This window comes from Phacochoerus africanus, chromosome 1 (genome assembly GCF_016906955.1).
Source record: "Phacochoerus africanus isolate WHEZ1 chromosome 1, ROS_Pafr_v1, whole genome shotgun sequence".
NCBI classification, from domain to species: domain Eukaryota; kingdom Metazoa; phylum Chordata; class Mammalia; order Artiodactyla; family Suidae; genus Phacochoerus; species Phacochoerus africanus.
In genome coordinates, this window is record NC_062544.1 from 219,124,494 (window position 1) to 219,149,421 (window position 24,928).

The following is a 24,928-nucleotide window of genomic DNA, read 5'->3' on the forward strand; positions in this document are numbered from 1 at the left end:
CCACAGGAGAGGCTGCCACAACCTCTTTTCATAGCTCACTAATGGAATTGGCTGAGATACCAGTGAACTCCTTTTGAGAGAAGAAAAATAGAGAACTCTGTATTGGGCCATGGAGCTTCCTACCTTTCGGGGGCCTCTGGGAGAGATGCCCCAGAGAAGGAGAAGTTGCTGTCATTGGAGTAGTAATATGCGGATTGAGATGAGAGAAACCCTCCCAAGATACCTTCTTGGAATCCCTAGATTGATGGGGCACTCAAAACGGGCAGAGCTAGAGACAGAGTCAGCACCAGTGATAAATGTATCCACTGTCAGTAAGTTGCTGAACAGGTTCTGGAGGAAAGGGGTTTCTCCTAAGTGGTTAGAGTTCATTTAGAAGAACTGGTGAGATAAAGAAATGTGAGCGACAAATAAAGATCCTTGAACTTGAGCAGATGAGATCACTTTCAAAGTGAGTCACTTGGGGAGATTGTCCTGAGAAATTTGGTGACAAGAGGAGAAATGACATGGCGGGGGAAGGAGTTTTAAAGAAAGCTCTTGGGTGGGAAAGAGGGTGTGTGTGATCAGTTTTCTTAGCATGAGGTAACCCTCAGCATATTTGTAGACGTAAAACCAAGGCCAATTGAAAGAGAGTGAAGGGGCACGTTGTGGGGGTGAGGCGATGGATGACTGAGGAGGGATGGAACCGGTGGGAGTGACATAAAGCTTACAGTGAAAGGACTACCTTTAGAGAGGAAAGGAAAAGGAAGCCAGCCCTCTGAAGGGAGAGAGGAAGTCATTAACATGTGGAAGCTGTTTATAAAGTGCAAGGGAAGAAGCTGAGCTAGGAGCTCACACCAGCCTGTCTCGATTTCAGCACATCAAAATTCTAGACGCAAAAGGCAGCTTTGAGAACATTATCAGTGCTTCTTGAGCTTCTGTGACCACAGCTCACTTCCCCAGCCTGCTTCTACTTTCCAGTGAGAGTTAGTAGAGGACCAGATAGCAGAGAATGAAAATGACACCAAAGTTTAGTAACCCTTTGTAATTCACTAGTAGTAGTAGACAACCCACCGTAGAACTTAAAAGATGAAAGTTATTGACTTAGAACCTCATTTTTTCCTTGAGAGCTGGAGAAACAACTTCCATCCCTAGATTGGTTGCTGGCTCTTATCCCCACAGAACCTCTAGACACACCCTGCAGTGGGCCACAGGCTACACAGAGAATCTCTGATCTGTGCCCCCCCCACCCCACCTTCCCCTCCCCTAAGCTGAGGGAAGTGAGGCCTAGTGAGACTTTTCCACAACTACGCACAGCTTGTTAGTGGTGAGCCCTGGATTAGACCTAGGTCCCTCAAGTCCATGTCCAGGGCTGGTTCCTCTTCCTCAACAAAGGCAGATCACCAGCTGTCAGTTCATGGGGAGAGGAAGGCATGAGAAGTGGGGAATGTTTAAACTGCTGCTCTGGAGGAGGGAAGTAGGGTTGCTAGATCAGTCAAGGAAAGGCGTGTTGGGAGAAGGGCTACTTGAGGTTGGTTGCCTGACTGTGCAGCCCACCTGGACCCACTGTGAGCCCAGGAAGCATCGGCTGGTAGTTTCCTAAAGCCAAAACGGCAAGAGTTCAAGGGCCAGGTGATTCTGGGATGCCCCTGAGGATGTCGCTGATGGGACTGGCAGTATATACAAAAAAGCAAAGCCATGGGTCTGAGAGGGTGAAGAACACGCTGTAAGAGTGGAGACAGGGTGGTCAGGAATGGTGAGAGTCGGAGGTCCTCAGGGACACCGTGGGTGAGGTACACAGATGGTGCTGGCTGTGGGTCTCTGGAGGAGGGGAGGTGTTGAGTGTTATTTCCAACATGAAGAGGGTTTCTTAAAAGAACATGCTCTGGGTTTTCCTCAAAACTGAGGAATATTTTGGTGGTATAGTCTCCAAATGTGTACTTTTTGTCTTCTATGAGATCCAAGGTAAAGGAGCAACTTATTTTTAACAATTATTATAACAGTGAAAGCCACCACTATTGACAGTCATGTATTAGACACGTCATGTGCTTTCCCTTATTTAACTTGAATAACTTTGTGAAATAGGTATTATTACCCCAGCTCTGAGATGAGCAGATTGGGCTCAGAATCTTTGGACACTTGCTCAAAATTACCTAGCTAGGACATGGAAGAATCAAATTGAAGTTCATGTAACCCGCCAAGCCTGTATTCAAGGAAACCTATCCCGGATATCGTAATTCTCAGAATGTTCTTGAGAGTGGACAGTCAACTCCAATTCAACTCTCCGAATGAAAATCAAGGAGCTTGTTGACAATGTGGATTTTCTCACCTTGTATTAGACTGAGGGCTAGACTGAGAGTGGGAGCCAGGAGTCTGTATATTTAACCACTTCATTAAAGGTGACCAAGGCAGACTTTACCCCACTGAGGTTCGGAAATAATGTATTGGGAGTCTTTTGAAGCTTTGTTAATTTCTGTGCATTGCCTATTTTTTAGCCTGTCTGATTTCCCACCCCTAGAAGTTTAGATCTCCCTGTAGAGCAGTTTCCAGGGACAGGAGGGCAAGGGAGAAGCTCAGTGTATTTTTCTACTCCCATCTCATGAGTTCTAGTGCATCAGGGAAGGGAGGGATCCTGGGAAAAAAATGGTGGCAGCTAAGAAAGGAACAGGTGTGTAAATATGATAGGAAAGCTCATGATGGATCTGGAAGGGTTTCTAGGGAGTCATCTGTGCAGGGAGTTTCATTAATTAAAAAATCATTTGGGGAGCAAGGAGTAAGCCCGACTCTCATTCTCTCCTATTCAATCAGGAGAGTTGGTGAAGGAAGTGGCCAAGAGGGGGCATGGGTACCATCTGGAGGAAACCAAGATTTAATTAGAGGGGGTCAGGGGATGGATAGATGGATAGAGTTGTTACCAAAAGAATCAGGTGTCTCCAGTCCTTAGAAGCAGAGATTAGTCTGGAGTGGGTTCCGAAAGATGTGGTGCTGAGTGGAGAGAAATAAAGGGAGGGGGTACTTCTGGGGAAGAGTTTATTTTTTGGTTTATCACAGAAATAAAGGAGTCTGGGGACTCTGTGGTTTGGCAAAAAGGGTACAGGCTCGGGCGTCAGACACAAGGTCACATGCTGCCTCTGCCAATCACCGGCTGTGGGACATTGGGCCGGGAAGGTAACCTCTCTAAACATAACTTCCTCATCTGATTCTCAAATGAAGAGATATTTCTGAGGATTGGTTAATACATGTCAAGTGACTGGCACATATTAAGCAGGGCATTACATGTGCTGGATGCAGCATGTATAGTGAGCTGGGGGAGGCATCTGTTAATAAGAGGGAGAGGAAAGTGCTGAGCAAGAGGACTTGTCTTCGGAGGATCTGGGGTGCTGTCCCTGGGCATGAAGGTATAGCAGCTGGGTGAGCTGCTCTAAGTTTGCATCTGAGTTCCTCCAGCCTGGGCTGTGACTCACCATCAGGGCTGGAGCTCCAGATATTTCTGGGGGCTTGGCTACAACCACTTCCTGTTGTGCTGGAAGTTGGTTTCACACTAGAGCCATTGGGTAGCCTTCCAGGTGGCTCTTTAGCTGCTGGCCTTAGCGAATCCCTTACCCTATGCAGCTGGGCCCAGAATGCCTGCCTTCTGCCCCCACCTACTGTGGCAAGAGGAAGCCTCTGAAAAAGCCCTCTTGCTTTAGGGGTGGGCACTGGGCTTGGGAAACCCAGAAAGGGATGAGAGTGCTAAGGCAGGTGCTCCCTGCACTTAAGCACACGAGTACATTTCCTACATGCATGGATAGACAGGGACCTTGGGAGACATGTGCACTCAGTCTCCATTAACCCAAAATAGAAATTCATGAGCAAAAACAACTAGATGCATTCGTTTTTAATTTGCACTTGCTGTGGGATGCATGCTTCAGATCAGCTGCCCCTAGGGGACTGGAGAACCATTTCTGTGGATCTCTTGTGCTGCTTTTTCATATTCTTTACCTTGCCCTGAAAGGAAATGGTATTTCCCTTCTCCCTTCCCTGCTTCTACTCCACCCATTAAAGATTCCCCCTACTTAGGGAAAACCCCAACACTTAATAAAGTTAGGAGAAGAGCAGAAAGGATCCACTTCAGCTTTTTGCATTCTCTGTCCTCTTCCCCCTGGTTTTCTCCCACCCTGGGCTGGCATTACCAGCCAAAAACATTCTTCAGTCCCTCTCCCTTTACCAGTAATTCTGCCCATTGACCTCAGCATCAGTGTCCTTCTCTATTTCTTTTTCCACTTTGAGCAGGCAGTCCTGAGCTTCCCAGGCAGCCTCTGACTCACAGCTCCTCTAAGCCCTTTGCATCTGTACCTACTATATTTGGCCTGTGGCCTGAGATTTCATTGCCTGGTACTATCTATGTATCTACCTACACCTTTTAGGTAACCTTTAGGATTGGGTAGGATGATGAAATGTTTTGGAGACTAGGAAGTCAAGTTTTAAGAGTGTACTTTCCTAGGGTTGCAGGAGTTGCAGTCTTGCCTAGGGAATTTATTCCTAGTGCCTTGCCAGTTGATTTACTACTTCCCTTCACTCTTACTCTCATGCAAGCGAGGTCACAATAAACTTCGAGGAGAGAAAGTGGCTTCTTGGCAAGGCTGCTAGGTGGAGAGGAGTGAAGTGGGAGGTGTGGGCCTTGCCCTGGCTGAGGTTCTGCATTTCTCCTTTTCCCCTGCAGCCCTGGCCCGCCATCACTACATGAAGCAGGTTCAGGCCCTAGGCCCTCAGATGATGGAAAAACCCCTGTACTGGGGGGCGGACAGGAGCTCCCAGTTTTCATCTTATCCAATGAACCCACTGCTACAGCGAGGTAAATTTTGCCAGAAATTTGGGGTGGGAGAGGGCAAGGTAGGAGCATGGGCTGCATCGGAGGTCTTCAGAACCAATATGGTGGGCATCTTTACCTTTGAGGATGGGAGGGGGTAGATGCAAGCTAAATAAGGTGGCACTTCGGTGCCCTGATTCTGAGGAGCATGTTTCTGCCCAGCAGTTTTGCATGTTTTTAATCCTTATTTCCATTCAGATTTGTCCCTAAGATCCAGCCTTCCAGAGGTGCCGGTGACCCAGACCACTGCTCACCCTCCCATCACCAGTGGTGTCCTAGAGTATTTGGAGAAAGAGCTGCGGAACCTCAACCCAGCCCAGCCTCTGCCTCCTGACCTCCAAGCCAGATCTGGCCATCCCTGCAGCATGCTGTCCTCCCTGGGCTCTGAGGTCGTGGAACGCAGAATCATCCACCTACCTCCGCTGGTCAGAGACCTGTCGTCTTCGTGGAGGACCAGCAGCTCCTCCCGTCAGCAGTGGGTCCCGCCACCGGCTTCCCCCGCACCCCGGGATCTGAGGGAGGGGAGGAGGCAGCACCGCTACTCTGATTTCCACCTGCAGCCCCGGGACCAGGAGTTTAAGCGCTGGGCGTTGGAGCAAAGGGAGCTGGACCAACTGCGGAGTGGAAGACACCGCGGCCCCAGACAGCGCGGGTCACCCACCCCCTGGTCAGACAGGGACAGCCTCAGCGACGGCCACTTGTCCAGCGAGGCCCGCAGCTGCTCCCGCCGTCCCCGGAGCCGCTACCCAGAGAGATCCCGCAGGCCCAGCCCCCGAGGGAGCGCCCAGGGGCACAGGAGGCGCAGGCCCCGCAGCTACTCCCCTCCCCCGGCCTCGGACCTCAGTTCCTGGAGCTGGAGCTCCGACGAGGAGAAGGAGAGGCAGCCCCGGAGCTGGGGGGCCCGCCGCCGCCCCCGCTCCCGCTCCCCCAACTGGCCTGAGGAGAAGCCACCCAGCTACCGCTCTCTGGATGTCACCTCAGGCAAGAATGGCAGGAAAAAAGGGAGTGTGGAGAGGCGCTCGGTGAGCCTGGGGCATCCTGCTGAGGGTTGGGCGTGGGCAGCAAGGACCCTTCAGCCGGGCTGACAAGGGTCACCTCACACGCCCCCGTCGAGGGTCCCTGGACCCTGTTTTGCTCCCCTTGCCGTGTGTGCTTGGTGAGACCCCTCTCATAGGGTCGTAGGGCTAGAAGGGACGGTGTGTGCTGAGGGCAGGGCGGGGGCTCAGGGCCTGATGCTTCAGAAGGGCCTGCTCACCCTCAGTCTCAATCCAGCCCTCATCACAGCCCCTTGAGGCCAGTTGGGCAGGGTTCCCCTATTTTGCGGGTGAGGAAACCAGACTCAGAATAATTAAAACACCTTGTGAGTAGTGGCGGGAGGACTCCAGGGCAGGTCTTCAGGCAAGGGCTTTACTTCCTGTCAGAGCCGCCTTGCTGTACTTAGCAACAATTTCCATAACCCAAATTAGAACATTCAGCCTGAGAGGACATTTTTGTCACTTGTGGGTGCCACCGTCACTGTGCAAGAGCCTACCAAGGATGAAGGCCTTGGAGACCCCTCCCCTCCCCACCCTCCCAAGTATCTTTAAAGTGATTTAGAAAACAACAGCAAAACCAACAACTCCCATATCCCGAATATGGGTCAAAACTTAAGGATTCTGTGATCAGGCAAGGTGCCATGTCATTTTACCAGCCTGAAAAGGGCACAAGGAGTAATGTAGGCCTTTTAGGCCTCTGAATATAGTGAATATAGACCTTTTTTCCCCCTCTCCTCTAAGATGTGACTTTAAAAAATCATTTTATAATTAGTATACCCCAATGATAGTAGTCCTTCTATGTTGTCACTTTGGAAAGTTATGCTGGCTCTTGCTCAGGAATATTCATGAACTGCTTTCAGAACCAACTTACAGGTTATCCCTGAAAATCTGTTTCTGTATTTGACCAAAATCCTTTTTCTGTTTTGTTTCTGTTGAGATAAAGGGGTATGTAGTAGATTCTGAGGGGAGTTCCCAGAGTAGAGGGATATTAGAGGAACAGGAATTTTAATCTCTCATAGACTTTGAAGGATACAAGTCTTATTTAGAAATGCAAGTGATTTGTTTTAAAGAACCATCATCTGCCTGGTCTGTGCAAACAAACAGGCCCCTTATGAGATCCCAGTGCTGGTCTTTCTAGGGAAGAACCTTGGTGAGAGAGTCTTTCATAAAGAAGGTAGGGAGGACCTGCAGGCATTTCTGAAATAATCAATGGTGATTATATCATATTCTCACAGATATCCCATGAGAGAGGCAAAGAGCAGTCATAATGAAACTTAGTAGTATTCCTTACTAAGTGATACCAAAGTATGGACACTTAATGCCATATCTCATTTAATCCTTTCAACACCTTGTGAGGTTTGTACTATTATATTCAGTCAGAGCCAGGACAACTGCTGTTATCTTGGTCATGTGGTTTCTAGACAGTTTCTTCATTTGAACAGAAAAATGTAATTTAAAAACCAGGTTTTGGCCTCAAATTGAAACCCTATTTTCTTCTAAGTTAAATTTTTATTTTTTTTTTTTCGTCTAAATTAAATTATTTGGTTTCCTGTAAGTGAGAAAAGGGTGAAAGGAACACCAGTCTTGTTCTGGATATTGGTATAAGCCCTTTCTAAACTTTATTTTATTTAATCTTTGCAACAGCCTTCTTAAGTGAGGTTAAGTAGCATCCCAAGGTCACACAGCCATTAGGGAGTGAAGCCAGAATTTGAATAAAGCCCTCTGACTCTGAAGGCTGCACCCTTTTCAATAATTCATGCTGCCTCATTAGAAGGAGGGAAATCATGTGATGCAATGTTTTCCTGTGATTTTACCTCTTCCTTATTTTCTGAAAGCATTATACCTTCCTTTACGATCAAGATGTACATATCAGAGTTCCTGTTGTGGGTTCAGATCCCAACTAGTATCCATGAGGATGTGGGTTCAATCCCTGGCCTCTCTCGGTGGGTTAAAGGATCCAACATTGCCTTGAGATGAGGTGTAAGTCACAGACTTGGCTCAGATCTGGCATCGCTGTGGCTGAGGTGTAGGCCGGCAGCTACAGACCTGATTCCACCCCTATACTGGGAACTTCCATATGCCTCTGGTGTGGCCCTAAAAAGAATAAAAGATGTATCTATCAATACTTCTATCATAAGCAGACCAAATTTTTCATTGTGAAGTTGCTTGTGAGAGGCAAAGTCACTCAAGTTAATTTTATTTATTTATTTTATTTTATTTTTTTTTTGTCTTTTTGTTGTTGTTGTTGCTGCTGTTTCTTGGGCCGCTCCCGTGGCATATGGAGGTTCCCAGGCTAGGGGTTGAATCGGAGCTGTAGCCACCGGCCTACAGCAATGCGGGATCCGAGCCGCGTCTGCAACCTACACCACAGCTCACGGCAACGCCGGATCGTTAACCCATTGAGCAAGGCCAGGGACCGAACCTGCAACCTCATGGTTCCTAGTCGGATTCGTTAACCACTGCGCCACGGCGGGAACTCCCACTCAAGTTAATTTTAAAGGGCTTCATTGTTTTAGATCTTTCTGAGCCTATCTCCAAAAGCCTTAGCAGTTTGTCACATTTAACTGCCCACTCATACATACTCTGAGTGACCAGAGGCCCAGGACCAAAGCTTGATTTGGAAGGTTGATTGATTTGAAGGGCACCATGCTTTGCTCATTTTGTTTGTAACTTTAATTTGGAGTGCCTTTAGTGGAGCCAAAATCTCAATCTTCCCTTTTCTTGGAGGCGGGCTGGATGCTTTCCCCATACTTCCTTAGCCTCTGAAGACTTTGGAGCTCGCAGCTAACTTTAGAAGTTATAATAAATTGGGCCACTAGATGGTGATCTTTGTTATGTATAACTTGAAGTTTCTCTGCTTGAGTACATAATATGTATCACAATTTTTATTAAATCAAGCTTTCAACAGTTATAGCTTTACCAGAAAAATTTTCTTTTTTTTTTTTTTTTTTGCTTTTTAGGGCCACACCCTATGGCATATGGAAGTTCCCAGGCTAGGGGTCCAGTTGGAGCTATTGCTGCCCGCCTTTACCACAGCCACAGCAACTCTGGATCTCAGTCACGTCTGCAACGTACACCACAGCTTACTGCAACGACGGATCCTTAACCCACTGAGCAAGGCCAGGGATGGAACCCACAATCCTCATGGATACCAGTCGGGCTCATTACCGTTGAGCCACAATGGGAACTTCCTACCATAACTTTTTAACAAAATACTTACTAAAAATTTATTAAATATTCAGAGTGATATGAATTAATCAAAAAAAAATCTTTCGGCTCATAGGGAACCTTCTTCTCAAGAGCAATGTTTAATAAATAGATACCAACAGGAAGGGCCTTCCGTGTAAATGACCTCGTGGGAACCGAACTAGGTAGGGAGTATTCCCTGCCCATGAGAAAGGGAAGTTATGCTGCAGTATCTCCTTTTTGACTCCAGAACCAGGACCCCAGCCGAGATCTCACTGGAGGTCTGGTGTTCTTTTCATTCTGCCAAAGGCTACAATCTCAGAAATATAAGAAGCAGTAATTCTCCAGTGGTTTCAGACTGAGTGGCCCCTGTGTTCCTGGTCTCCTTAAAATCAATTATCTTTCTTTCTAATATTGCTCTGTCAGAAAAGGCTTCCCAAGGCATTTTGGGTTTGTTCCAAACTTGGCCTGTACACACACCTGTTCTAATTTTAAGAGAAAACTACTGCAGTCTTTCCTTTCCAGCTAAACTTAAACTTTATGTAGAAAATCCAAGATTTTTTTTTTCTTTGCTCTTTGATTTAATTTAAAACTTTTTAGCTTGGGGCTTTATTCTCTGATAATGTCTTTTCTTCAGAAAGTCCTTTTGCTTCATTTTGTTGCCTTCCTTTGTGTAAGAGAGCATCCCATAGCATTTTTTTCTAAGAAATTTTGTTATTGAAGTAAAAAAATTTAGTGTTTTCAGGTGTACAGCAAAATTTTTCATTTATATTTTTATATATATTCCTTTTCAGAGTCTTTTCAAGAATAACCTTTTCTAGGTTATTACAAGTTATTGAATATAGTTCCCCTGTGCTATATAGCAGGTCCTTATGGCATTGTCTATTTTATATATAGTAGTGTGTATATGTTAATCCCAAATTCCTACTTTATCCCCTGCCCTGTTCCCCTTTGGCAACACTAAATTTGTTTCTGTGACTGTGAGTCTATTTTTATTTTGTAAATAAGTTCTTTTGTATCTCTTTTTTTTTTGATTCCACATGTGATATCATGTGATATTTGTCTTTGACTTAATACAATAATCTCTATATATATTGCCACAAATGGCCTCATTCTGTTTTTTTTTTTAATGGCTGAGTAATATTACATTGTATATATGCGTGTGTGGTGTGTGTGTGTGTGTGTGTGTGTGTGTATCTCACATCTTTTTTTATCCGTTTATCTGTTTTTGGACATTTAGGTTGCTTCCATGTCTTCGCTATTGCAAATAGTGCTACAGTGAACTTTGGAGTTCATGTACCTTTTCAAATTAGTGTTTCATCTTTTCCAGGTAAATGCCCAGGAGTGGGGCTGCTGGATCATATGGTAGTTCTATTTTTAGTTTTTTAAAGGAACTTCCATAATATTTTCCATGGTGACTGCACCAATCTACATTCCCATCCATAGTGTAGGAGGATTCCCTTTCCTCCACACCCTCTCCAGTATTTATTATTTGTAGACTTTTTGATGATAGCTATTCTGACTGGTGTGAGGTAATAATCCCTCATTGTAGTTTTGGTTTGCATTTCTTTAATAATTAGTGATGTTGAGCATCGTGTAATGTGCCTGTTGGCCATATGTAGGTCTTTGGAGAAATGGCTGTTTAGGTCTTCTGCCTATTTTGAATGGATTGTTTGTTTTCTGTGATATTGAGAAGTGTAAGCTGATTGTATATTTTGGAAATTAATCCCTTGTCAGTTGCATTGCTTACAAATATTTTCTCCCATTGTCTGAAGTTATCTTTTCATTTGTTCATGGTTTCCTTTGCTGTGCAAAAGCTTTTAAATTACTTGGATACTATTTGTTTGCTTTTGTTTCCATTTCTGTAAGAGACGGATGCAAAAGAATATTGCGACAATTTATGTCAAAGTGTGTTCTTCCCATGTTTTCCTCTAGGAGTTTTAAAGTATCGGGAAGTACATATAGGTCTTTAAGCCATTTTGAGTTTATTTCTGAATATGGTGTTAAAGAATGTTCTGATTTCATTCTTTTACATGTAGCTGTCCAGTTTTCCTAGCATTGCTTATTAAAGAGACTATCTTTTCTCCATTTTATATTCCTGCATCCTTTGTTGTAGATTAGTTGACCATAAGTGTGTGGGTTTATTTATGGGCTTTCCATCTGGTTCCATTCATCTATGTGTCTGTTTTTGTGTCAGTACCATACATTTTGATGACTGCAGCTTTATAGTATGGTCTGAAGTCAAGGAGCCTGATTCCTTCAGCTTGGTTCCTCCTTCTCAAGGTTGTTTTGGCTATTTGGAGTCTTTTGTGTTGCTATACAAATTAATTTTTTTTGTTCTAGTTCTGTGAAAAATGGCATTGGTAATTTGATAGGGAGGGCATTTAATCTGTATATTGTCTTGAGTGGTATGGTCATTTTAACAACATTGATTCTTCCAGTCCAAGAACATGGTATATGTTTCCATCTGTTTGTATCTTCAGTTTCTTTCATCAGCATCTTATAATTTGGGGGGTTAGGTCTTTTGCCTCTTTAGACAGGTTTATTCATAGGTATTTTTTCTTTTTGATGCAATGGTAAATGGCATTGTTTCCTTAATTTCTCTTTTGGATATTTTGTTATTAGTGTACAAAAATGCAACAAATTTCTGTATGTTGATTTTATATCCTGCACCTTTACCAGATTCATTGATAAGCTCTCATAGTTTTCTGGTACCATCTTTAGATTTTCCATGTAAAATATCATGTCATGTGCAAACAGTGATAGTTTTACTTCTTTCTTTCCAATCTGGATTCCTTTTATTTCTTCTCTGATTACTATGGTTATGACATCCAAAACTATGTTGAATAAAAATGGCAAGAGTGGGCATCCTTGTTTTATATCTGACCTTACAGGAAATGCTATTAGCTTTTCACCATTTGATGTGATATTAACTATGGGTTTATCATATATGGCTTTTATATATTGAGGTAGGTTTCCACTTTCTGGAGAGATTTTTGTCACAAATGGATGTCGAATTTTATCAAAGCTTTTTTCTGCATCTACTGAGATAATCGTATGGTTTTTATTCTTTATTTTGGGGGGATACTGTGCCTGCATCATGGAAGTTCCTGGGCCAGGGATCAAACCCACGACACAGCAGTGCCCAAGCCAGTACAGTGACAAGGCCAGATCTTTAGCCTCGTGTCCCACAAAAGAATTCCTGTTCTTCAGTGTGTTAATGTGGTGTAGCACATTGACTGAGTTGTGGATATTGAAAATTCCTTGCATCCCTGGATTAAATCCCACTTGATCAAAAAGGGGTATGATCCTTTTAATGTACTGTTGGTTTGGTTTGCTAGTATTTTGTTGAGGATTTTTGCATCTATTTTCATCAGTGATATTTGCTTATAATTTTCTTTTGTTTGTGTGTGATATCTTTGTCTTGTTTTGGTATCAGGGTGATGGTGGCCTTAGAGAATGAGTTCAGAAGCTCCCTCCTCTGCAATTTTTAGGAATAATTTCATAAAGATAGGTGTTAACACTTCTCTACATGTTTGGTAGAATTCACCTGTGAGGCCATCCAATCCTGGACTTTTGTTTGTTGGGAGTTTTTTAAATTGCCGATTCAATTTTCTCCTTTTTCATTTCTGATTTTATAGATTTGAACCCTCTTCCTTTTTTCTTCATGAGTCTGGCAAAGGCTTATCAATTTTGTTTGTCTTTTCAAAGGACCAGCTTTTAGTTTCATTTATCTTTTCTATTTTTTTTTCAGTCTGTTTCATTTGTTTCTGCTTGATCTTTATGATTTCTTTGCTTCTACTAATTTTGAGTTTTGTTTGTTCTTTCTCTAGTTGCTTTAGGTGTAAGGTTAGGTTGTTTATTTGATATTTTTCTTATTTCCTGAGGTAAACTTGTATTGCTATAAAATTTCTTCTTAGAACTGCTTTTGCTGTGTCTCATAGATTTTGGGTTATGGTGTTTTTGTTTTCATTTGTCTCTGGGTATTTTTTTTACCTCTTTGATTTCTTTAGTGATCCACTGCTTGCCTCCACAAGTTTGTGTTTTTTGCAGTTTTCTGGTTTTGTTTGTTTGTTTTTGTTGTTGATTTCCAGTGTCATAGCATTATGGTCAGAAAAGATACTTAATAAGACTTCACATTTCTTAATGTACCAAGGGTTGCTTTGTGACCCAGTATGTGATCTGTCCTGGAGAATGTTCCATGTGCACTTGAAAAGAATGTGTGTTTTCTTACTTTTGGATGGAACATTCTATAAATATCAATAAGCCCATTGGTCTAATTTGTTATTTAAGGCCTGTGCTTCCTTATTGATTTTCTCTCTGGGTGATCTGTCCATTGATGTAAGTGAGGTGTTAGTATCCCTTGTTACTGTTGATTTCTCCTTTTATGCCTATTAGCAATTGCCTTATATATTGTGCTCCTATGTTGAGTTTATATATAATTGTTATATCTTCTTCTGGATTTATCCCTTGATCATTACATAGTGTCCCCTTTTGTCTCTTGCAACAGACTTTATTTTAAAGTCTATTTTGTCTGATATAAGTAGTACTACTTCAGCTTTCATTTGATATCAATTTGTGTGGAATACCTTTCTCCATCCCCTCACTTTCAGTCTGTGTTTCTCTAGATCTGAAGTGAGTCTCTTGTAGGCAGCATATATACAGGCCTTGTTTTGGTACCCCTTCAGCCACTCTGGGTATTTTCATTGGCACATGTAGTCTGTTTCCATTTAAGATAATAATTGATATGTATATTCTTATTGCCATTTTGTTAATGTTTTGGATCTATTTTTGTACATCTTTTTTCCCTTTCTTTTTCTTTTGTTCTCTTACGATTTGATGACTATCTTTAGTGTTATGTTTGGATTCCTTTTTCTTTTTGGGGTATATATTATACATTTTTGGTTTGTGGTTACTATGAGGTTTTTTTTTTTGATAGCAGTATATACACATGATTGTTTAAAGTTGCTGATTTCTTAATTTCAAATGCATTTTTAAAAACCCTGCATTTGTACCATCCTCTTCTCATGATTATTGGTTTTGCTATCATATTTTACATATAATTGTTTTGTGTATCCCTTAACTGCTTATTTTGGATACAAATGATTTTACTACCTTTGTCTTTTAACCTCCCTACTAGCTTTGTGTGTGAGTATTTTCCTACCTTAACTATATGTTTGCCTTTACTACTGAGTTTTTCATTTCATAATTTTCTTGTTTCTAGTTGTGGCTTGCTCTTTCTTTCTTTCTGTTTTTCTTTCCTTCCTTCCTTCCATCCATCCATCCATCTTTTTTTTAGGGCCACACCTGTGGCACATAGAGGTTCCTAGGCTAGGGGTTGAATCGAATGTAGCTGCTGGCCTACACCACAGCCACAGCAATGCCAGATCTGAGCCACATCTGCAACCTACACCACAGCTCATGGCAATGCCAGATCCTTAACCCACTGAGCAAGGCCAGGGATCGAACCTGTGTCCTCATGGATGCTAGTCAGATTCATTTTTGCTGAGCCACAATGGGAACTCCTTTTCTTTTTTTTCCTAGAGAGGTTCTTTTTCCATTTATTGTAAAGCTGGTTTGATGGTGCTGACTTCTGTTAGCTTTTGCTTGTCTGTAAAGCTTTTGATTTCTCCATCAATCTGAATGACAGCCTTGCTGTATAGAGTATTCTTGGTTGTAGGTTTTTCCCTTTCTCCACTTTAAATATATCGTGCTATTCCTTTCAGGCCTTCAGAATTTCTGCTGAAAAATCAGCTTATAGCCTATGGAGTTCCCTTATGTTATTTGTTGCTTTTTCCTTGATGCTTTTAGTATTCTCTCTTTAATTTTTGTCACTTTGACTACAGTGTGTCTTGGGGTGTTCTTCTTTGGGTTAATCCTCCATGGACCCTCTGAGGTTCCTGAACTTGGGTAACTGTTTCCTTTCCCAGGTTAGGGAATTTTTCAGCTCTTATCTCTCTAGATATTTTCTGGAGTCTTTTCTCCATCTCTTCTCTTTCTGGGGCCTCTATAATGCGAATATTAGTGCATTTTATCTTGTCCCAGAGGTCTCTTAAATTGTCCTCATTTCCTTTCATTCCTTTTTATCTTCAGCAGTATCATTTATTCTGCTAATTTCTTCCAGTATAATTTTCATTTCATTTATTGTATTCTTCAATTCTGCTTTTTCTTTATATTTTCTCTTTGTTAAAAACTTCTAACTTCTCACTCTATGCATCCATTCTCCTCCTTAGTTTTTTTGATCATCTTTACAGTCATTATACTAAACTCTTTCTTGAGTAGATTGCCTATCTCCACTTCACTTGGTTCTTCTTCTGGGGTTTTATTTTGTTCCTTCATGTAGAACTTGTTCCTCTGCCATTTCATTTTGTCTAAGTTGCTATTTGTATTTTTTTGTGTGTGGTAGGTTAGTTGTTTCAGTGGCCCTTTGTAAGAGGCATCCTGGGTGTCCAAGCAGTGTACTACACTCTTGTCACCTAAGCTGTATATGCCACAGATTCCCCCTAAGAGGGCTGAAGGGATCTTTCTGTTATGGTATGATGACTATGTGGGCAATCTGTTAGGCTTGGCTGGTCCATAGTCTAATTAGTTATCACGCCATGCCTTGTGTGGATGGTGCTGGATGTTGTTTAGCAGGGCTGGGTCATGAGGTTGCAGACTCCCAGGGGGACCCTGGGTCTAGTACTGGCTCACTGGTGGGCAGAGTCAGTTCCTGAAGACTCTTGGGCTTTTACCCACTCAATGAAAGGTGAAGCCAGATCCTGGAGTTAGTGGTGGACTACTTTAAGGCAGAGCTGGTTTCTGAAGTCTGACTGTAGGGCCTAGGGACTCAATTTCAGATCATTGTGGGTAGTGGTTGTGGTTCTTGACACAGTTAGGTATGGGATCTGGGGTGTCCCACAGGCTGCATTAATCTGCTAATGGCCAGTGCCAGGGCCCAGCTGATCCCAGGGTAGGATCTGGCCTGCATTGTAGGATCATAGTTTTCTTGCTCTGGTATTTGCCCACTGGTGAGTGGGGCTAGTCTAAAGGCTTGTACAGGCTTCCTGGTGGGAGGGCCCAGTGCTTGCAAGACAGATCTGGATTTTGATCCTCTGGTGTCCTATGCCATGTCTAGGGCCATGTCTAGAGGCAGTTGTGGGCTCAGGAAGTCTTTAGGAAGCCTGTCTGCTGATGGGTGGGGCTGTGTTCCCACCCTGTTAGTTGTTTGGCCTGAGGAGTCCCAGCACTGGAGTCTCCAAGCTATTGGGTGGAACCAGGTCTTGGTGCTAATGAGCCAATTTGGCAGCTGCTGGGAGTGTTCACACAGTTGAATGTTCTCCCGTATGACTGCCATTAATGTGTATGTCCCCAGGGTGAGCTGCAGCCACTCCCTGCCAATCCAAGAGACTCTCTCTAAGATAAGAAGGTAGGTCTGGCCCAGTCTCCTATCAGATTACTACTTTTGCCCATGGTTCTGGGGTGTGTGATAGTTTTTGGATACCCTTTAAGAGTCAAGTCTCTATTTCCCCTCTCCTGTGGGGCTCCTGCAATTAAGCTCTGATGCCTTCAAAGCCAAATGCTCTGGGGGCTTGTCTTGCCAGTGCCAGACCCCCAGGCTAGTGAGCCTGATGTGGGGCTCAGACCTCTCACTCCTATGAAAGAAACTCTGTAGTATAATTGTTCTCCAGTTTGTGGGCCACATACTAAGGGGATAGGGTTTGATTGTATTGTGAGTCTGCCTCTCCTTCTGTACTGTTATTGTGTTTCTTTTTTTATGTCTTTAGCTGTAGAAGATCTTTTCTGTTAAGTTCAGGGTTTCTTTCATGGTTGATCTACAGATAATTGTGATTTTGATGCACTCATGAAAGGAGGTGAGCTTAGAGTCTTTCTACTCTGCTATCTTGGCCTCTCTAACCTATCCACAGCATTTCAGTCAGAAACTACACTCCCTAAAACTCATTTTCTTGATAAAATGAAAACACAAAATTTTTATAGCAATGTGAATATAGTATATACAGATGCATTTTAAACAGTATGTTTGGGGGCAAATTATCTTAGTTTGCCATTTCAAACCAGAATCACATTCATTGACTATCACTGTAGATAGTCAAGACAAAATAAAAATTTTCCCCTATGATACAGTTAGAGAGTTATGAGAAATATAAACCATAGTCCCTGAAGCCCTCTTAGAGCAAGATGAGAAAGCCAAAATATCAAATAGAATAACTTCTGAAGAAAAGCCACTGAATTTGGTCAAAAAGAAATAATTAGTGATCTTTGAAAATTAACTTCAGCCAAATACCAAGGTATGAAGCTGAACTTTTTAGACAAGGGCTGAGAATAAACAGTTTAGGAGAATATAAATGGAATATGAGAACTGGGCCACATCTTCATGAACAAATGATAAAAAATAGAGACTGATGAATGGAACAGGGTACTTTTTTTCAATCTAAGGGGAACTTAAAGATGTTGAAAATCAGCAAGAGTCAGAGTGAATGAGACTCTAAGAAGTTTTCAGAAATTAAAGATGTTTGAAGGAGATTCCAGAGAAGTAGGAAAGATGAGAAACCTAAGCTGGGGGGAGAGACTGGCTTCATGAAGAGTCAAGAAGTAGTTTTTAGATTCAGAACTGTTGTCCCAGCAGCTACCACTTCACCAAGGATTTGTAACAGAATCAAACCCATTCATGTATTGTATACATAGACAGCAGAGCCCAGCTGACTGGATTTTTTTGTGTGTGTTCTTCTATTCTCTAGGAGAGAGAGAGCTCCCATAGTGGAAGGAGTGTGGTCATTTAGTCACCGGGCACAACACTACTTCTGCGGCTTCTTCTCAGCTCCTTCATGTCATCAGCATCACCCAGATTTTTCAGCTGACTTGGGAGGGACTTTCCAGCTGACTTGAGAGGGACATCACAAGTTTGCATCTAACAGTTCAGGCTTAAATTCTGAGACTCAATTAGAATTTTAAACACAAGGTTTGAGAAATTAATGACTGTAGTTTTAGCCTTGGTTCATGCTCCATGTATTTAGAAAATCTGATTTATAATGAACCCTAATTGGGATGTGATCCCTCAGGAACTTAGTAGCGTGAAACTTCAACTAGGTTACCCTGCTCAGAACTGTGGCCATTCTCAAAGTGAGAGCTCAGGAATCTTTAAGAGGAAATCAAACATGTCTCAGGAGCAGGAAATCTATAGAGTATTATAAGGAAATTTCCATGGAAACCTGTCTCCCCCTACAGCATGAGTCCACTTTGTTGCCCCCAAGCCAAGTCTTGAGTACTTTGAGGGTCACTCAGAGATGGCACAGCAAATACTCCGGGAGCATGCCCTCTATTGGGCTATTTATTGCAAGTGTGGAAAGAGAAGTATGTTTGCCCCATTCTTATTCCTGTCTTCTGTTTTTCTTGCTTTTTTATTTTATTTTTTTTTTTGCCTATATCTAATTTATATTTTCTTATACAGTATGTATCTGTTAAAACCATTTTAAATGCTTCTTGGGAAAAAACATAGTACATAAATAAGAAATTAAAGTACCAGCCTGAGAATTCTGCTCAAATACATGTCTATTTTGATACACTTAATGAAATTAAGTTTTTTTCCCAACTACAGCTCAGAGAAGAGGCAAGACAGCCTGATGGTTCTGGAGCCATCTTTCTTCTGGCACCACTCAGCATTGCAGAGTTGATATTTCCCAAGCAAAGGCATCTAGGCAGGTTTTGCCACTTGGTGCCCCAGGAGGAAAGGTCTGTGCCCCTCTGTAATTGTCCCTACAACCCCCTCTCATTCTCCTCAACCCCTTTGGTGGCTTCATGAATCCATTTGTGCTTCATGTAGATACCATCCTTGAGTGAACTCTAAGGAGACAGCCTAAAAGGAGGTGTGTGTGTGTTGGGGGGGAGGGTTCCTCAACAGTATCTTTATGTGTATGGCCTTAAGCTCAGTTTAGACCCTGTAGTGTTGCTGCCAGTTTCACTGATTACATGTTAGAGAAAATAGGTTAAATGCCTGCACTAGGCAAAGATTTCTTTGGGACTTTTTTTATATCCATAATATAACTCAGTCTAAAGTAAAAAACAGAAAAAAATAAAAATTTAATGGATAGTGAAGACATAAAATTCAGTAGGTGAGGGACCTCTAGTCTGAACAAGATGACATAGACCTTTTTTCTCTGCTCCTCTCCACTAAGAGCAACTTATAAATCCTAGAAATGGAACAAGAGACAAGCAAAGGAGAACTCTGAAGGGTGCTAAGAGGAAGGCAAGCTGATTTGGGAACCCAGGACCAGATAACAACACAGAATCCTCACATCTTGCAGCCCTCAACCAACAGAAGGCAGCCACTTACACCTGGTATTTTCCAGCTTCCCACCTAGCAACAGTAGGTAGCCCAGTAGCTTATTCTTCCCCCTGGATCTAATGGGAGTCCCTCTGACAACCTCAGGCAAAGGAGACCAACTGGGAGCCCTGTCAAAAAAAAAAAGTGGCCAGGGGAAGCATTCTCCTTCCCTGTCAGATCCAAGACTCCTCTTTTCTATGGAGAGGTATGAATTTGGTTGGGGGAAGCCAGTAAGAAACACCCAGGTAAAGCAGGTGGCCCAGCTTCGGAAGCCTCTTTGTCCCCAGGGGCCAGAGACTCTCCTCCTCTGCCCAGACACAATAGGGCTTATTGGTAGAATCATGACAAAGAACCTGTCACAACTAATAGACCTGTAGCTAGCAGCCTGGTCCCTGAAATCACTTCATGGAACTAGACTCTCCTCCTATCCAGAGAAACCTGGGTATCTAGGGGGTACTAATGGAAGGATTTCCCCATCTCTCTCTCTCACTAAGAGATATCTGGCAATACAGCCAAAGGAAATGCCAATCCTCATGCAGTCACAAAGTCTCTGAAGATTAAACTGTTGTTGGAATCACAGCCCACAAAAGTAGGCTCAGACTCATATGTTAAACCTAAACAGAGTAACCTCCTATAACATAATACTTAAAAAGAACCCAAAGTGTCCTAAAATAGACAAAATGTTCAGGATATAAATCAAGAACCAAGAAAATCACAACTTAAATGAAAAATGAAATCAGCTGATGCCAACACTTTGATGAATCAGATGATGGAATTATCTGATAAAAATTTTAAGTCAGACATTAAAATTCTACAACAATCAATTACAAATTCTCTTAAATAAAAACAGAAAATCTCAGAAAAGAAATATAAATTATGCAAAAAAAAACAAATGGAAATTATAGAACTGAGGAGTGCAATAGAAATTTAAAACTTGCTGAATGAGCTCAGCAGTAGAGTGGAAATGATGAAGGACAGAACAATAGAATTCACCCAATATGAACAATTGGAAAGAGATTAGGGGAAAAAAAAGAACAGAACCTCAGGGACCTATGGGACAATAACAGAATATCCAACATACATATTATTGGAGTCTCAGAAAGTAGAGGAGAAAGAGTGGGGAAAGAAGCATTTGAAGAAACATGGCTGAAAATGTCCCAAATTTGATGAAAGACATCAACATAGAGATCCAAGAAGCACAATGAACTCTATACAAGATAAACCTTAGAATCAGTGCCAACACACATCATAATTAAACTTTTGAAGATTAGAAACAGAAAATCCTGAAAACAGCTAGAGGAATAATGCATTACCTATAGGGAACACCAATTTGAATGGGTTCCTCATGTGAAATAATGAAAAAGGAAAGGGTAAAATATTTTTAAAGCACTTAAAAAAAGAACTGTGGCCCATAATTTTATATCTGGCAACTTTGTCAGAAATGAAGGGAAAATAAAACTCACACATGAATGAAAATGAAAAGATTTGGTGACTAGCAGATATACTCTGGAGAGACTAGATAAAGGAAATTCTTTAAAGGAAATAATGGAAGGACACTTAGAGCATCAGAAAACAAGAAGAAACAATAGAAATGTCAGAAATATGAGTCCATGTAATAGACATTGTTTTGATTATATTGCATCATGATTTGTTTCAGTCATAAAATATGGCTAATAAAACCCATAAGAGAAAAATATCTCAAAAGAAATAGATGTTATGCAATGAGTTAACAATAATATGTAAAGGTGGAGAAGGTAAAGAGACCTAATTGGAGGTGGGCTTTCTAAACTTCATTTGAAATGGTAAACTTTGACCAACTACAGAATTATAAGCAGCACTCAGAGCAACCACTATGAAAACTACAAAGAGATGAACTTAAAAGTGCTGTAAGATGGAGTCCTAAAACATATTTAATCTGCAGAAAAGTAAGATAAAAAGCAATAACAGCTAAAAGAAACAAGTGGAAAATAAGTAATAAAAGAGCATCCTAAACTGCTAAAATATCAATAACTATCTTAAATGTAAATGGTCTAAATATACCAATCAAAAGACAGAGATTAGCAGAGTGTATTAAAAAAACCCAAATCAACTATATACTGCTTATAAAATCCTCACTTCATATTTAACCACAGGTAGGCTGAAAGTAAAAGGGAGGGAAAAGATATATCAAGTATATATTAATAATAAAAAATAAAAAAGGAATGACAATATCTCATAAAGTAGACTTAAAAGCAAAGAACATTACCAGAGACAAAAATGAGACATTTTTCAATGATGAAAGGATATATTTGCCAGGAAGACACAGTATACTTATGTGTATAAACTAAACCATAGAGCCTCAAATACATGAAGCAAAAAACTGATAAAGCTGAAATGAGAAAGAGAAAAATCTTTAATTATAGTTGGGAACTCCATCACTGCTCCTATTCAGCAACAAATAGAACTAATAAGCAACAAATTACAAGGAAATAGGAAATCTGAGCAACAGAATCAGTCGTCAGGATCTAATTAACATATGTAAAAGAGATCATCCAACAAAGTGGAGTACATTTTTCTCAATTTCCTGTGGAACATTCACCAAGTAGAGAAAAAACAAAATATGCCATGAAATCATAAAGCATGTGTGCTCTAACTATAATGGAATCAAGCTGGAAATCTGTAACAAAGACAACAGGAAACTCTCAAAACACTTGGAAACTAAGCAATGCACCTCTAAATAATTGTGGGTCAAATAAGGAGTCTAAAAGGAAACTTAAAACCATGTAGAATTAAATAAAAATGAAAATGCAAACCATGTAGAATGCAACTAAAGCAGTTATAAGAGGGAAATTTATAGCACTAAATGCTTATGTTAAAAATGAGTAAAGGTGTCATATCAATAACACCTAGTTTCCTTCAGAAACTGGAAAAAGGAGCAAAACAAACCCAAAGCAAGCAGAAGAAATGAAATAATAAAGAGCAAAAAATAAAATTGGAAATAGGAAAATATTACCAAAAACCCAAGGAAAAAAAAAAGTTGGTGCTTCCAAAAAAAAATTAATAAAATTAATAAACCTCTAGCTAGACTGACAAAAATAGTGATAACATAAATCACCAATATTAGAAATAAAATAGGATTTATTATTTCAGACAGAGAAGTCATTAAAAAATAATAAGGGGGTACTACATACAACTTTATGCTCATAAATACGACAGCTTAGAAAACATGAAACAATTCCTTAAGAACTGCAAAGTGCTAAAATTCAACTAAACAAAATACCCAATCTGAATAGCCCTATAACCATAAGGGAAATTGAATGTTTAATTAAAAAGAAATCTCAAGGCCCAGATAGTCTCCCTGGACAATTCTATCAAACCTTTAAAGCATAATTAAAACTTTACACAGTCTCTTAGAAAAAAAAATAGAAAAGGAGGAAACATTGCCCAGCTCATTCAGGAGGACAACATAGAGCCAGACAAAGAGATTACAAAAAAAGGAAACTTCAAACAAACATCCCTCCTGAACTTGGATGCAAAGCTCCCTGACAGAATATTACCAAATGTTTTAATACATAAAAATAATTATATACCATGAACAAGTGGGATTTATTCTTGGTATGCAAGACTGGCTCCCAGAGCAGTCGAAATAATCTTGAAAAATACAATTAAAGGACGTATATACCTTCCCATTTTAAAATGTACTATAAAACTACGGTAATTACGATAGTGTGGTACTGACATAAGGATAGATATAACTGTAAATGAATAGAATTAAATAGAATAGAAATAAATCCCTATATTTATGGTAAATTGATTTTTGGCAAAGCTGTTTGGCAATTCAATGGGGAAAAGATAGTCTTTTCTACAAATACTGCTGGGTCAGTTGCATGGCCACATGCAAAAAGGTAGATTTAGACCCTTACTTTATAGTATACACAAACAATTAACTCAAAATGGATAATAGGCATAGGTATGAGAGCTAAAACTGTAAAAGTTTTAGAGAAAAAGATAGTAGAAAGGAAGCCTTTGTGTCCTTGAATTAGAGTTCTTAGTTATGACATGAGTAACATAATCTTTAAAAGGAAAAACTTTTTTTTTTTCCTTTTTATAGCTACACCTGCAGCACATGGAAGTTCCCAGCCAGGGGTTGAATCTGAGCTGCAATTGTGGCCCACAGCAACACCAGATCTCAAATGTATCTCTATGACCTATGCTGCAGTTCATGGCACCTCTGGATCCCCAACCCACTGAGCAAGGCAAGGGATTGAATCTGCATCTCCATAGGGACAATGTCAGGTCCTCAACCTGCTGAGCCACAGTGGGAACTCCTAAAGGAAAATTTATAAATTGGACTTCATCAAAATTTAAAACTTTTGTACTTCAAAAGACACCATTAAGGAAATGGAAATATAAGCCTCAAACAGAGAACATATTCACAAATCATACTTCTTTTTTTTTTTTTTGTCCTTTTGACATTTCTAGGGCCACTCCTGTGGCATATGGAGGTTCCCAGGCTAGGGGTCTAATTGGAGCTGTAGCTGCCGGCCTACACCACAATGTGGGATCCGAGCCGCATCTGCGACCTACACCATAGCTCACGGCAATGCCGGATCCTTAACCCACTGAGCAAGGCCAGGGATCGAACCCGCAACCTCGCAGTTCCTAGTCGGAATCATTAACCACTGAGCCATGACAGGAACTCCACAAATCATACTTCTAATAAAAACTTCTAATCAGAAATATAAAGAACTCTCAAAACTCAATAAGACAAATAGCTCAATTTTTTAAAATAGGCAAGATTTTAATAGATATTTCACCAAAAAACCCAAAGTTGGCTAATAAGCATATGAAAAGTTTTTTTATCTTGTCATTAGTCGTGAGGAAAATGCAAATTAAAACCACAATGTAGGATTTCCTGCTGTGGTGCATCGGGATCAGGGGAGTCTCTGCAGTGCCAGGTCCCAGGTTCAATCCCTGGCTTGGCACAGTGGGTTAAAGTAACCAGCTTTGCTGCAGCTGTGGAAACAAACAAACAAAAACCCGCAGTGTAATACCACTTCCCACCCACTGGAATAATAAGAGACAGACAATAAGTGGTGGCCTAGATATGGAGAAATGTGAATCCTCAGTTGCTGATGCAAAAGTAAAATGATGTAGCCACTTTGAAAAGCCTTTTGGCAACTAAAAAAAACCTCCATATGACCCAACAATTTCTCTCCCTGATATCTACCCAAGAGGAATAATATGTTCATGTAAAGACTCATACATGGATGTTCATAGGAGGCTTATGTGTCATAACTAAAAATGTTGAAAAAAATACAAATTTCTATCAATTAGTGAATGGATGAACAAAATATGGTATATCCATACAATGGAATTCTATTTAGTAATAAAAAAATAACTGATACGTACTCTGTAACATGAATAAAATTTAAAAACATTAAAATCATAAAAATATTATAAGTGAAGAAAGCCAGATGCACAAGACCACATGATTCCAGAAAAGGCAAATCTGTAGAGACAGAAGGTAATGAGTAGTTGCCTGAGATTGGGGTGGGAATAGGAACTGAATGCAAGTGGACA

General features: G+C 41.1%; 1 protein-coding gene across 5 annotated transcripts in view; it reads left to right on the forward strand.

Annotated features, from left to right (window-relative positions):
• The window catches only part of ILDR1 (immunoglobulin like domain containing receptor 1), a 44,963-nt gene extending 21,508 nt beyond the window's left edge, over window positions 1-23,455 (forward strand). The window contains exons 6-9 of one of the 5 annotated variants that reach the window (XM_047791150.1): window positions 4,679-4,810; window positions 5,024-5,300; window positions 5,386-5,847; window positions 18,641-18,815. In XM_047791150.1, the coding sequence (XP_047647106.1) occupies window positions 4,679-4,810; window positions 5,024-5,300; window positions 5,386-5,847; window positions 18,641-18,716 (947 nt within the window). In that variant the 3' untranslated portion in view covers window positions 18,717-18,815. Of the gene's footprint in view, window positions 1-4,678; window positions 4,811-5,023; window positions 5,848-17,783; window positions 18,618-18,640 lie in introns of those variants that run through there. The other 4 variants (XM_047791131.1, XM_047791113.1, XM_047791141.1 and 1 more) reach the window with 4 other exon arrangements.
• Window positions 23,456-24,928: the final 1,473 nt, after the last annotated feature.